The sequence below is a fragment of the Ptychodera flava genome, chromosome 15 (genome assembly GCF_041260155.1).
Source record: "Ptychodera flava strain L36383 chromosome 15, AS_Pfla_20210202, whole genome shotgun sequence".
Taxonomy (NCBI): domain Eukaryota; kingdom Metazoa; phylum Hemichordata; class Enteropneusta; family Ptychoderidae; genus Ptychodera; species Ptychodera flava.
Window position 1 is genome coordinate 437,374 of NC_091942.1, and position 15,253 is coordinate 452,626.

The 15,253-nt window shown below is 35.4% G+C and overlaps 2 protein-coding genes across 4 annotated transcripts in view; one reads left to right on the forward strand and one right to left on the reverse strand.

Moving 5' to 3' along the window:
* Positions 1-15,253, reverse strand: part of LOC139150876 (growth arrest-specific protein 7-like) — a 100,895-nt gene that overhangs the window by 13,688 nt on the left and 71,954 nt on the right. Inside the window, exons 8-10 of the mRNA XM_070723309.1 lie at positions 9,551-9,682; positions 5,231-5,270; positions 188-267 (exon numbers count right to left, since the gene is read on the reverse strand). Coding sequence (XP_070579410.1) covers positions 188-267; positions 5,231-5,270; positions 9,551-9,682 — 252 coding nt within the window. The remainder of the gene's footprint in view (positions 1-187; positions 268-5,230; positions 5,271-9,550; positions 9,683-15,253) is intronic.
* Positions 1-15,253, forward strand: part of LOC139150877 (uncharacterized) — a 116,606-nt gene that overhangs the window by 7,826 nt on the left and 93,527 nt on the right. The gene's annotated exons all lie outside the window — the stretch shown is intronic.

Consider the following 15,253-nt stretch of genomic DNA (forward strand, 5'->3'; position numbering starts at 1 on the left):
CAGTACATACATACATACTGTACTGTACATACATATAAACAGACAGACAAGGACATTGGACAGCTACTACATCTATAGCTTCTTTTGCCATATTTGTATATGACAACTGGAAGCTAAAAGACCTCATTCAAACATACAGACATGACATACTCAGCCTAGTCTTAGAATATAATTCAAGATAACTTACCAGGGTTAAAGTGATCATATCTTGAAACCATTGGTCTTGCATCGTATTGTAAACATCTACAGCTTTGTTCAAATCTTCACCTGAAAGATATTAAAAAGCAAAAACACTTTACTGAGTAAATGGGTTAAATATGAGACCTTATTGGTTGTCTATGTCTTCTCAAGGTTTAATTCATGTACCAAGACTGATATGTAAGTCATGCACTAACACAGATTTGGTTAAAGGGAGGGGTCATCAGAATTGTGCACAAATTCATACAGGACCCATTCATATGAGAACCAATGTAAACGATGTGTCAAAGATATATTGGCGTCTGATGAAGGATAAAACATATTTGTCATAATGTACATCTTAAAATTTAAATATTGCAGCTATATTGACATGATGCATCTGGATATCTTGCATGAAATACATTGTTGATTCATAAGAAAGTCACACCGGTGCATTTCCAACAACCCTTTCCTGTAACAGTTCCCCAGAACATAAATCATTGTGGTATTTTAATGTTACATGAATAGATTAGGTGGAAAGGTGATTAGGTGAAAGGTGATTGGGTGAAAGGCCAATTGCCAAAAGATTGCAAATGTTACATCCAGAAGTAAGGTAAACAATTGAGACCAAACAGCCAAAAACTCCCATTAATTACCAAAGAAATCATAATTTTCGCTATTTTTAGTTTTCCAGCATTTCAGGCATTAACCGTGTGGAGGGTCACAGTCAGAAAAATTGTGTAACTTAGCTAGGTTATTGAACCACTCTTTGTTTGAGAGTGAGAATTTGACTAAGCGGTTCTGTCTGTGGCTAATTCTCCGCCAGGTGACTGGCCGGCTGCCCTGTATTGTGAGTTTGAACCCAATTGCAAACTTACCATAGTTTCTGAAGATTAAAATTCACAGATTTGCATTGAATCTATCATAATTTAACATTTTTATAAGGATTCAATCACAGGGTTTCTTCTACCGGTGAAAATGTTGAACTTAATCCCTGTAGCTAACTGTTGCTAAAGGGACAAAGTCGCCCAGTTTTCATGAATTTTGTTTGATACGAGATACTACTGATTTTGTTTGCTCACGTGTTCACACACATGAGCATATGTCGCAGCGATGTCTGTCTGTCTGTCTGTGTGTCTGTCTGTGTGTCTGTCTGTCTGTTGGTCAGATATCTCAAAAACAGCTGATCAGATCGGAATCAAATCTGGTACACAGATTCAGTTAGCAAATGGCAAGAACTGATTAGTTTTTGGTGGGTGTAGCTTGAGTACTTTTTGATCATTTGATGAGATTTGCTACAAATGTTGGTCACACCAAGATGTATCAGCAGTGGGAACCATTAAGGGGTGACATAAAAGATAATTGCTAATTTGCATATTTAATGAACTTTCCTAATTAGGGAAGTATATCTGATTTGACTTGATCAAAATTGACCAAACTTGGTATGTTTATTGAAGATACTATGATTTAACATTATTGAAAGTCATTAAGCATTTTAACTTCACACCATTCCTAATTTCCATAATTATAGAACTTTGCTAATTGGGGATATATATTTGAATTGACTGGACCAAAGTAGATGAAAGTTGCTATAAACATTTGCAGCTATTGGGGCTTTAAAGATACTATGATACAACATTATTGAAAGTCATTAAGCAGTATTACTTAAGCCAATTCCGAATTTGTATATTTAACGAACTTTCGGGATTTTAGGGATGTATATCTCAATTAACTTGATTGTAGTTGTTGAAACTTGCTGCATACATCAAAGATACTATGATATAACAATATTGAAAGTCAAAAGCATTTTTACTTAAGCCAATTCCTAATTTGCATATTAAATGAATTTTCATAATTAGGGATATATATCTATCTGAATTTACTAAATCAAAATTGATGAAACTTGCTATGTAAATTAAAGACACTATAATACAATATTATTGAAAGCCATTAAGCATTTTTTCTTCAGCCAATTCCTAATTTGCATATTTAATGAACTTTGCTAATTATGGATATATACCTGAATTGACTTGACCAAAGTTGACAAAACTTAAGTACTTGCTACATATATTGAAGATACTATGATACAATATTATTGAAAATCATTAAGCATTTTTACTTCAGCCAATTCCTAATTTGCATATTTAATGAACTTTGCTAATTAGGGATATACATCTGAATTGACTGGACCAAAGTTGATGAAACTTGCTATACACATTAAAGATACTATGATACAACATTACTGAAAGTCATTAAGCATTTTTTCTTCAGCCAATTCCTAATTTGCATCTGATGATCTTTTCTAATTACAGATATATACTGAGGTTTACTTGATCAAAGTTGGCAAAACATGCAATGTACATCGATGATTATACCAGATTAAAACAATATCAAAAGCCATTTTACATTTTCATGTCAGCTAATTTATGATTTGCATATCTAATGAGCTTTCAAAGTTTGGCATATATGGTTTGAAGGACTTGGCTAAAGGTAATTACACTTGCTATACAAGCGACCTAGCGGCCGATATAGCTCCGCTGTGTTTATGTAGAGAATAACTATTTTTGACACATGTTGATGAAGAAGGTGGAAATCTTTGATAGCTCAATGCAGTGGCCAGAAAAAAGTAGCTAAAATAGCTGCAAAAATACACAATCGAAGATTTCATCATACTTTGAATATATCACATGGGATCATCCCTAAGAACATGTCAACCAAAGCTATCTCATGAGTAATTTTTTGGAGAATAAAATTTTCTGACCAAAAATGGCAACAATTGCCCCCAAAAATAAAATGTGCAGATTTCATCATAATTTCAAAAGATCAAATTTAGTTCATCTATAGAAACCTGTATACCAAATTTCAAAGCTGTTAGAGCAGTTATGTTATGCTATGTTATATCAATTTATTAAAGTGTCATGTGTGGTCTTAAACAGCTTGGTTGCCTCACCCAGCCACAAGGGCTTACAAGACACGAAAACAGTATATTTTGAGAAACACATTTTTTAACCAAAAATTCAAAATTGCAGATTTCATCATAATTTCAATAAATATTATTTAGTTCATCTATAGAAACCTGCATACTAAATTTCAAAGCTATCAGATGAGTAGTTTTTGAAATACACATTTTTTGACCAAATATGGCAAAAATTGCCCCAAAAATACAAAATTACAGATTTCATCAGAAATCCATATATATTACTAAGCTCATCTGTAGAAACCTGTATACCAAATTGCAAAGCTATCAGACCAGTACCTTATGAGAAACACATTTTTTGACCAAAAATGGCAAAAATTGCCCTAAAATTACAAAATTGCAGATTTCATCATAATTTCCACAAATATCATTAAGGTGATCTGTAGGAACCTGTATACCAAATTGCAAAGCTATCAGATGACTAGTTTTGGAAATACACATTTTTTGACCAAAAGTGGCAAAAATTGCCCCAAAAATACAAAATTGCAGATTTCATCATAATTTCAATAAATATCATTTAGTTCATCTGTAGGAACCTGTATACCAAGTTTCAAAGCTATCAGATGAGTACTTTTGATAATACACATTTTTTGACCAAAAATGGCAAAAATTGCCCCAAAAATACAAAAATACAGATTTCATCAGAAATTCCATATATATTACTTAGTTCCTCTATAGAAACCTGTATACCAAATTTCAAAACTATCAGACCAGTACTTTTAGAGAAATACATTTTTTGACCAAAAATGGCAAAAATTGCCTTAAAAATGCAAATTTGCATATTTCTGCACAATTTGAACAAATCTGAAATAGATCATCCCTAGGGACATATGTACCAAATATCAAAGCTATCTGACTAGTAGTTTTGAAGAAGAAGATTTTTAAAGATTTTTTTACCAAAAATGACAAAAATTGCCTTAAAAATACAAATATGCAAATTTCACCACAATTTGAACAAATCTGACTGAAGTCACCCTAAGTAAACTGCATATCAAATTTCAAAGCAATCGGACAAGCGGTTCAAGAGAAGAAGATTTTTTTACCAAAAACACCAAAAAATGCCCCAAAAATACAAATATGCAAATTTCACCACAATTTGAACAAATCTGACTGAAGTCACCCTAAGTAAACTGCATATCAAATTTCAAAGCAATCGGACAAGCGGTTCCAGAGAAGAAGATTTTTTTACCAAAAACACCAAAGAATGCCCCAAAAATACAAATATGCAAATTTCACCACGATTTGAACAAACTTAAGTGAGGTCACCCCAAGTGAGCTGCATATAAAATTTCAAAGCAATTGGACTTGCGGTTTCAGAGGAGAAGGCAATTGTTGACGGACGACGACGGACGACGGACGACGACGACGAGAAAATCAACCTATTTGATAAGCTCCGCGTCGCTGACAGCGGAGCTAATAAAGTGGTGGTACAATGACAGCAGTCAAAGAACTTTAATATTTTTATTTCAGCTAATTACATGTTTGTATACTTCATGACCTCTTAGAGTTAATCGGCGGTGAATATTGTTCATAATACTTTTAACGAAGTTGCAAACATGTGGCCAAAGTTCAAATTTACACATAACTTCAATATATAATGAAACATGTGAGCACTTTCAGTTCATATCTGGTTTGACATGTTGAAAGATACTGAATGAATGGGTGACCATGCATATATTTGACCCCAGTTTTAGACACAATACATGAAACCATCACGAAACTGAATTAATGGCCATGATCTTTAACTCATTTTTGCGATGGTTTCGTTTAATTTTTCTAAACCGGGTCGAATATGTGCATTGTCACCCATTTATTTAGTATCTTTCAACATGTCAAACAATATAAGAAGTATCTTGCATCAAACAAAATTCATGAAAAATGGGCGACTTTGTCCCTTTAATCCAGTGGACAATAGTGTTTTAACGTGTATGCAATTTGCTTTGTAAACAGATTATCAATAAGTTATTATTAAACTATTAACTATATCCTATCATGTTACAAAAATTACAACAAAACCACAAGCCGGTGGTAATTTCACCTACATACTCACAATAAGTGTAAAATAAACATGCATACCTGCTTGTATTGTTTTCTTTTTGGCCTTTTCAACATCAGCCTGGAATTGAAGACAAACAAAGCATTGTGAACATTGCATTATTATCATCATGAAATCAGGTTAGGCTCAACTAGAAGGTGCTGTAAAATTATGTCAAATAAAATCTGACAAACAATTTTAAATTAAACATAAAGTGACCATACAATAATACAATGAAAGAAAGCACTTTAGATTGTGTAGGTAATGTATTATCAAGAAAATAACAAATGCTTGCCTTGGAACTACCGGTATACTGACTGCACCACAAAACAATCTTTTTCACATGTTGTAAGTCACACTGTATGTTCGTTTCTCAAATTGGGAGCATAAAAATTATCAAAACAGGCATATTTTGGAAACATCTCCAGCTGGAACAAGACAACAGCACATGTATAGCTGCAACACTCAATACAAAGTTAAAAGATAACGCATCACTGTAATTTAAATATTTATGTTCAAGGCATTCAGTTAACAGGACAATATCAATATTATCATATACCCCATGCCTGTATGGCCCCATCCTGGTGATGTTTACCGTAAAATATTTCACTGCATGTTTCACTGAGGGGTGTCCTTCATAGAAAGGTTTCACTGAGGGGTGTCCTTCATAGATAGGTTTCACTGAGGGGTGTCCTTCATAGATAGGTTTCACTGACGCGTGTCCTTAATAGCAGTAAATAGGTTTCACTGAGGGGTGTCTATAATAGAAACATTTACTGAAGGGTGTATTTAATACCGGTAGGTAGGGCTCACTATACCTTACAAAAATATAAAATCTGCTGACCAACATTTCAGGCAATGCAATAAATACTTCGGCTTAAAATGAAGTTCAGTTTCTGTATCCAAAATTCTTGTTTTTCTTCAATCCCAATTAGCTGTGACTTTAACAGTCCGGGCTATGTCCAAAGAGAGGATATTACGATTGACCAATCAGCGAACCTGCCGCCGCCAACATCATGAATAATTAACCATGCAATCCTTGGCTCGCAGATTGTAATGAGTTCGGAACTTTCGGCCAGATTTTACTCTTTATTTTTAGCACTAGGTAGTTTTTAGATGTAGATGTTATGCACAATGTTCAGTACGGTCGAGATGGCGACTGACACTGGTGGTTAATACATCGAATATTACTTCTTTGGATGATTTTCCTGGCCAGGTACCGCTCCTAGAAATCAGGATTTGACCCTTGTAAATTTACAGGAAGTTATTTGTCGCCAAATATCACCTATTTTGGGTCAAATTTAATTTAACCTTTCCATCTGTAGCATGGAGAATGTTTTAAGCTTTGCAACGATGGGTCAACTGTTCTTGTCAATGATCGGAGCACGATGGAGCACGATTTCTTCGATCACCATGCATTTCCCGGTACGATTGACCCTTCGCTCAGAAAAACGCGCGCAGAATCAAATCGCCGAGAAGTTAACCAGAAGCTGGTAAAGAGTACGAAAAACGTCCAATAACTCTTTGTCGAACATGGTCTAGGGTAAAGAAACTCAGAAAACTATTCCTGAAGAAAGCCTTACAGTTTTTAACACGGTAGAACGTCGCAAATTGACTCGACACCTCCAGGTAGCCAACAATCTCACTCGATCGGTCACGGTGGATCTGTCAGGTCAGATCGCGATCTCAGCATAACATTTCAAAGTGAACCCACTTAACCTTTAACCGTCATTACATATACAGTATGTGATTGGTTCTTGCCTTAACCTCGTTACATATACGATACGCCATTGGCTTTTCCCAACTATCCTCTATATGGACATAACCCGGACTGTTTAAGTGTATATTCAATTTTGTTTGCTTCTGTCTGATAACAACAGTTTCTTCTTTGACTTCCAAAATCATGTGAAAGGCTTGGTGTTGAACTCTTCAATATATTCTACATCACATAAAGTCCAATGTCATTGTTGAGAGCTTTCAGTTTGAACTTCATTCATTTATCAATAACAAAATTGCAAACTGTACACATCATACCATCTTCACAGGGCAATATTCAACATCAATCTATTGTCTTGCAGGGCAATCTTTACAGCCTCGATACAGGTTTTGCGGTCTGAGGTTGTGCAGCAGAAGGGCCAAAGCATGCAATGGCCTGTATGCCATACAACCAAGACTTTATCGAGGTGTGAGAAAAACTATGTGGTGTAAATTATTGTTAATCAAATTCCACCGCAGCAAGAAGTGATCATAAGCAAAAATTTTGACTGAAAGCAATATTGTGCCTTGAAGTTTGTGATGATTTTGCATGACAGGTGACGGCTTTGTTTATCTATCCCATGATTGCACTCTATCTGATTTATATTCAGTTCACTTTCAAATTTCAAAACCACAGAGGTCATCGATAGCATACTTAGTTATCACTGGAAATTACCAGATATGAACTGTAAATGCTCACGTGTTTTTATTATATATTGAAGTTATGTGTAAATTTGAACCTTTGCCACATGTTTGCACTTCATTTAAAGTATTATGATCAACATAATGAACAATATTCACCGCAGATTAACTTAATAGGTCATTAAGTATTCAAATACGCAATTAGCTGAAATAGAAATAGTTAATTTCTTTGACTGCTGTCATTGTATCACCACTTTATATAGCAAGTGTAATTGCCTTTGGTCAAATCCTTCAAACTCTATATTCAAAACTTTGAAAGCTCATTAGTATGCAAACTATACATTAGCTGACACGAAAACTTAAGTGCGAAATGACTATCAATATTGGTATAACCTGGTATAATCATCAATGTACATAGCATGTTATGCCAACTTTGATCAAATAAATCCAAAAATATATCCCTGATTAGGAAAGTTCATTAAATACACAAATTAGGAATTGGCTGAAGCAAAAATGCTTTATGTCTTTCAATAATGTTAGCCTACATAATAGTATCTTTAATGTACATAGCAAGTTTCATCAATTTTGGTCATGTAAATTCAAATATATATCCCTAATTTCAAAAATTCATTAAATATACAAATTAGGAGCTGGATGAAGTAAAAATGCTTAATGACTTTCAGTAACGTCTTATCATAGTATCTTTATGTACACAGCAAGTTTCGTCAAATCTTGGTCTAGTCAATACAGATAAATATCCCTGATTATGAAAGTTCATTAAATATGCAAATAAGGAATTAACTAATGTTCAAATGCTTAATGACTTTCATAATGTTCTATCATAGTATCTTTAATGTACATAGCCAGTTTCGTCAACTGTGGTCTCGTCAATTCAGATAAATACCCCTAATTAGGAAAGTTCATAAAATATGCAAATTAGGAATTGGCTGAAGTGAAAATGCTTAATGACATTTAATAATGTTCTATCATAGTATCTTTAATGTACATAGCAAGTTTCATCAATTTTGGTCATGTAAATTCAAATATATATCCTTAATTTCAAAAGGTCATTAAATATGCAAATTAGGATTTGGATGAAGTAAAAATGCTTATTGACTTTCAGTACTGTTAAATCATAGTATCCTCAATATGCATACCAAGTTTCGTCAATTTTGATCAAGTAAATTCAGATATATATGCCTAATTAGTAGATTTCATTAAATATGCAAATTAGTCATTATCTTTCACGTCACCCCTTAATAACTTGCACAGCTGATATATCTTGATGTGATCAACATTTGTAGCAAATCTCATCAAATTGTGTGCAGTCGTTCTCAATGTATAGTCTTTTTTTCTAAAATCATTAATTATGCAAATGAGCAAAAAGTAAGCAAGCCACACCCACCAAAAACTAATCAGTTCTTGCCATTTGCAAACTGAATCTATGTACCAGATTTTATTCTGATCTGATGAGCCGTTTTTGAGATATTGAGCACACAGACAGACAGACACACAGACAGACAGACAGACAGACAGACAGACAGACAGACAGACAGACATCGCTGCGATATATGCTCACGTGTGTAAACACGTGAGCAAAAAATGAAAACCTGAGAAATATCACCCAATTTCACCAACTTCACTGACGCCCGTCTGATCAGAATGTGGAGACATTCAAATCTCATACTGGCTTTGTTTACAAATGGAATGTTTGCTGATAGCAACACACATAGTAAACAGAATGAAGATAGTTCTGAAAGGCACTCTCTTGCCCTTATTTGGGCAAAGATTTTTTCCAATGGTGTTAACACAAGAATGTGGCTAAAGGTATATGATAATTTGTATTTCAACATGTACTTCAAAGAGAAGAATAGACAGACAGATCTGTTATGATGAAAATATTACAATTTATAGTTACAGCTCCATTTCATTAAATATTCAGTTACCGTAGAGACTTGATTTACCTTGCTTGCTTGTGGACTTGTTTGTTTGAATTCCATGTCTTTTCTCTTCTCGTCAAGTTTCTGTTTTCCTTTGTCAATGACTTGCATTTTGGATGCAAGCTGTTTCCTCTCATCTGTCATTTGCTGTTCCATCTACAAACATCAATCAGATTACATGTTTCTTAGAACTATCATAACAGTATTACACCAATCAGATTACATGTTTCTAAGGAACAATGGGAAATATCTAAAACTATCAGAATTCAGGCTAACAATCCATTTTGTGGTATGAACATATCAAAGTTCGAATATATAGGTTTTCAAATGAAATAAACAATTGTGCCACTTGAATGAATTTTTTTGTTTGTCATATCAATATTTTTCAAAATCTACCAACAGCCACTAGAAAAACACATACACAAAAAAGCCAACATGGATAACATGGTAATTCTCTTTGTTACTGCTTTTAATATTGACCTATGGTATGAAAATTAAATTTATGTGAATTATTTTCAAGTGTGATCAACATGCAGTCCTCTTAAAGTAGACATTTATTTGCATTTTTCACTTCTTTTGGGCAAACTGGGTACAATGGAAAATGTTCTTCACTGCTGTTTTTCCAGTGTGGTAATATTCTGAGTGAAGCCAAGACTTTTATGTAGGACCACATCTATTGGTTGGTTTCTGATTTTATGATCACTTCTCAAAGTTTTTATCATCAGGATGTAAGACAAATTTTGCAAGATACATAAGTTTTTTTGGACGCTCTTTGCAATACATTAAACGTACTAGATGGCCTTTTAAGACTGCAATCTAAAGACTGTGCTTACTGGCCACCATGCAAACTTTACAATTGACCAAATATTTAGTAATGGGAGCAGTATTCTAAGTTAGAGCAACATCAATGTGGTGTAAATTGCTTGGCGCATTTAATGAATGACATTCTATGACAGTACCTGCAGTTTTTCACAGATCCAATGCAGTCATCTGACAGGAAATGCCTATATGATTTTTTTAATGTCATTCTTGTTGAAATTAGAAGAGCTTCAAAAAATTTAAGGAACTTTAATTTGCTTCCCACTTTAAAACTGACACAGACCAAGTACTGTTTGGGTCACATTGTCCTTCATGAAAACAAGAACAATTTCATTGAAAATCAAGCACTGTTTGGGTCATTTTCACAGTATGTGATTATGCCATGATGCAACACAATTTGTACAAATGGAGGACATTATTCCACCACTGAGGGCGCCATTTCAAATGTGACGAAAGTGCGTCCCAAAAAGGCCAAGAGCTGAAAATTGAGGCCTTATGCATACTGGGTGTATGCATATTTTTAATTCGTTCACAGTTAAACTTTCATGCAACAGTCCGAAATGCATAAATTTTGTTTGAGGTTTTATTTTTTTGACCTTTTTGGGCATAGTTTTTGCCATCTACTCTTTGCTTTTTTATAAATGATGCCTTGAAGAATACAAACTTTACACCATTGCCATGCTAGTTCCGAGTAAAAGTATGTTCTCAGTTTTTTTATTTTACTGATTTTCAGAAATTTCAGCACAACTATTCTGTAAAAATGAGATTTTTAAGATACTAAGGCTATTTCTTGATGAAAAATGTGGATTTTGAAAAATTATCAACATTTCATTGTTGTAAAACTAAATAGAATTCCAATGATATACTGCCTGCCTATGTTGACCAAAACATCATGGGAGAAAATAGTTTGAAAAAGGACAGTCGCATCAGAATAAAAAATGTACCGGTATTTGGCCATGTTGTAATTTCGGCTTTTGAAGGCACATGCACAGTACTAATGCTCACACTAGCTTGTGTTTAGACTCAAATCTTGAAATGTTAAACCATATTGCAAACACTGTAATGCACCAAAACAGAATACAAATGACTGTATTGTCGAAGTGCCTATACGGTATACTAGTCTACAGTTAAAACCTGTAAAAGTTCTTGATTGCTCAAAATTTAAATCAATGTTCCATTTTGCATGGCTTGTGAACTATAAGGACCATATTAGTACAGGCAGGTACGTAGAAGTGTGTTGCCAACTGTTAGCATACTGGCTTTTTGTTTCAATGTTTACCTATGAGGTTGCCCACTGATGTCGGCCAGTCGTACAACTACAAACGCAACCTGACAAGGGTGATAAGTATGTTATTGCTGCTCATAGAATACTGAAAAATTTTCAAAATTTTGAAATCACCTGTTGAAAATAGCTCCCAGCTATACTTTCACAGTGGCAACTGCCTTTTTGCATTTTAAAGGGCATTTAATGCAATGCAGCTTGCAGTTCTCCAAAATGTGTTTCTGTCTTTGTGATCATGCATCAGAAATTGTCATATTTGTCCTAACAAGTTTGATCTTTTTACATCTATCAAAACCACAAAATCCATGTGTACATGTTCCTGGCCTGTGAAACATGTGTGTACAAGGCAAACTTTCCACTTGCAATGTAAATATTTCCCAAGTGAGTGTAATCACAGTGACTGACTATACCACGGGCACTCTGTTGTTCTGAATTGACAGTCTGAATAAACTATTAAGCAGCTTATATGTAAATACAAACTTTGATGATAACTGTGTAAGAAATTTATGACAGAATGCCGTTCAGATTGAAATGCCGACTTAGCTACAACCAGATCAAGGTCAGACGTGTCTACGGGAACGTCACAAGCGACCACATCGCCCGTAGTCTTTCGATGCTAAACGCCGCGGCGGAACAGCACACGCATATATACGCGTACGCTAGCGCGACCTGCACTGTGTCGTTTCACATAATGATATATATACACAAGGGTATGCAAATTATTTCTGGACCACATTATTTACCGATGAAGTGAGTCGAATTCCGTCGCGAAAACGACGTATGAAATTTGAAATGGCATCGTAGCATACATCAAGTTATGAAAATGACAGACATGTAGTAGATATTCGAAATATGACAGAGAATAAATGCATCGCTAATCCTGACTATGTGCGTTACAAATTGCCGTTATCCGGTAGCGACTTTGGATGTTCGAACGTCGCAAAATACGCTAATATAGCAAATGTGGTTTACTCATGCGCAGAAGAAATGACATTTTTTTTTATTTCTCTTCGTAGTAAAAACCTTCCAATATAATATTCCAAAGAAGAACATGTAAGTGTTTTTTTTAGTTTTAGTGAAAGCCTTTCAATAGAACCCGAAAGATTTTTTCAAATGTGCATTTCTTTTTACTCAGTCTGTTTTGGTCGTACTGAACGTGAACAAGCCTGGCAGGTCAAGGGTTACATTTTCACATTTTTTTCTTTGTTTTCATTCTATATTTTACTTTCTATCGTCAGTGAGTTACATTGCAAAAATAAAAAAATTTGTGTACCTTTTGCGGACGTTTTAGAGGGCAATAGTATCTGTCCCCCCCGTCCCCCCTTTTTTGTAACGCACATCGTCAGGTTCCATGTTCATATGAGCATACCCTTGTATATGTACACATTTCTGAGGCCGGGACAGCAGACGACAGTTCAGAGGCACTCGCGTGCACAGCTGTCGTCGCGTGCACGTTCAATTCCAGCCACCGCGCTCATGTACACGGCAGTCATAGTAACGTACATCATCATTCTCCACCGCACTTAGAATACGCGCTTCATATATAATTGCGGTAAATAAGCGCTGGTAAGAACTCTGCCGTGCATGCCGCGGTGCAGAATGACCGGGTGTGAGAGAAAGAATAATCAGTTGGGTGAACCAGCAGAATGCGACTGTTTCTTTTGTATTAATAATACCTCATTTTTGTTGAGGCTTTTATTTTTTTTTAAATCAGGATGTAAGTTCTCCAGCGGCAAACGGAACTAAAATACGAAATCATGTTTACACGCTTATGCCCGTGACTATACCTGCATGTGCACTCACTAATTGTGTTGCTATGGGTTTGGATGGGGTGAATACACGCAATGGCATAATGCACAATCCAATCTCCAAATGTACAAATCATCTTGGATTATGGGTAATTTCACGCCCCGTGGCAATTCTATTTGAATCAGACATTTTAGAACAATTGAAGCGGAACAGGACAAGTCTTAATGAATTCATTTTACAACTAACATACACCAGTTCCCAAATACAGAGGCACGTATATACCCTCTTACATTTGTGTATGTTACTGTTTACGACATCACAACTTTTGCATATGTTGCCAAAACAATATCACTATTGAGGTATGTAAGGGTGACGGAAATCGACAAATGCGGGGCTGAAGTGAGGGCCAGCACAATCAAAGTGCGAGCGAATGTGAGGGCTTGAAAAGAGGGTTCTAACAATCGAAGTGCGAGCGAATATGAGGGCTTGAAGTGAGGGTTCTAACAATTGAAGTGCAAGCGAATGTGAGGGCGTGGAGTGAGGGGCGCCTTGAACCGATCAAATTCGGGCTCAGGCATACAAAAACTGAGAGTCAAAGTCGTTTTCAACGTTGAATAAAAACTTACTATCTCCCGTACACAGTCGCGGCGCAGCATAGCTCTGTGAACCGTTGAACGGCTGAGCGCGAAAAGAGTTTACACAATGATCTGCGTACAGATCATGACCCGTTACATCACTTCCGTCTTTGTCATTAACCTTTTTGTGTTTTTTTGTCATTTCAAATATCACAGATATCTTTTTTATTATTAATACATGCAACTCAAGCGAGCAATACTTCTTCTGGTACCATTGTACGACTAGCGTGTGCGACTGATAAATGTAACTTCAGTCAAACCAGTTCACGACCTAGGCACGTGAACTCTGATGCTGTTTATATGGTTTTGCCGGAGAATTTTCAAAGAAAGAAGAAACTTTTTTGAAGAAATTTTAGAGTGGCTTGTTCACCAGATAAAGTAAGATCATGGGAAAATGTACTTTGTAGACTTGTCTGGTTCTCTATGATTGATTTTTTGAGGATAAAAACGATTCAATAGAAAACTCTGAGAAATCAGACAACAGCAAATGACAAGTTCTTTTTTTACGTTTGTACTTACAGTATGCTTTTTATTTTCTCTGTACACAAATTTTGATAATCATTTCAAAAGACCAATTGCATCAGAATATCAGGGGTCATGAATGCTTGTACCATTTACATTTTGTTAACAATGATGGATATCCTACCTCAATAAAGTATGCCACTTTGGTCTACGAGCCCCTGAATATTGTTCACTGAATCAATCTCACAGTCAATTATATTAATTGTCACAGAAATCATAGCTATAATCTCTGTGTAGTCAGCGATTGACCAGTCCTTAGCTAGAAATTTGACTGTCTCCTTTGTTTCACACTATATAATCGGAAAGCTCTGCGACCTTGCATCTCATTCATACATTGTTTGTCTGTAGTGGAAATGATTGTGCCGTTTCCGGCTCTGAAACCCTTTGCCGCCAACGACTGGATGATTAGAACAAGCGATCTATCGGCGAGCAACACATCGCGACCGAATCACTTGCTGTAAAACGAAAATGCATCACCGTCCTTCCGTGGGTGGAGGGACGGTGTATGCATGCATCGTGTATCAGCCTTGAAATAAACATTAACTTTGTGACAGGCATGTAAGATGCCAAAGAAATTTTGTGCATTTACGTTTATAACAACTTAATGACTTAGTCGATCGTAGGTGATGTTGAAAACATATTTCAACTAAACGCAGTGGCTAACTTCCCTGTAAATACGTAACTTTCACAAACTGGCTCTCTCTCTCTCTCTCTCTCTCT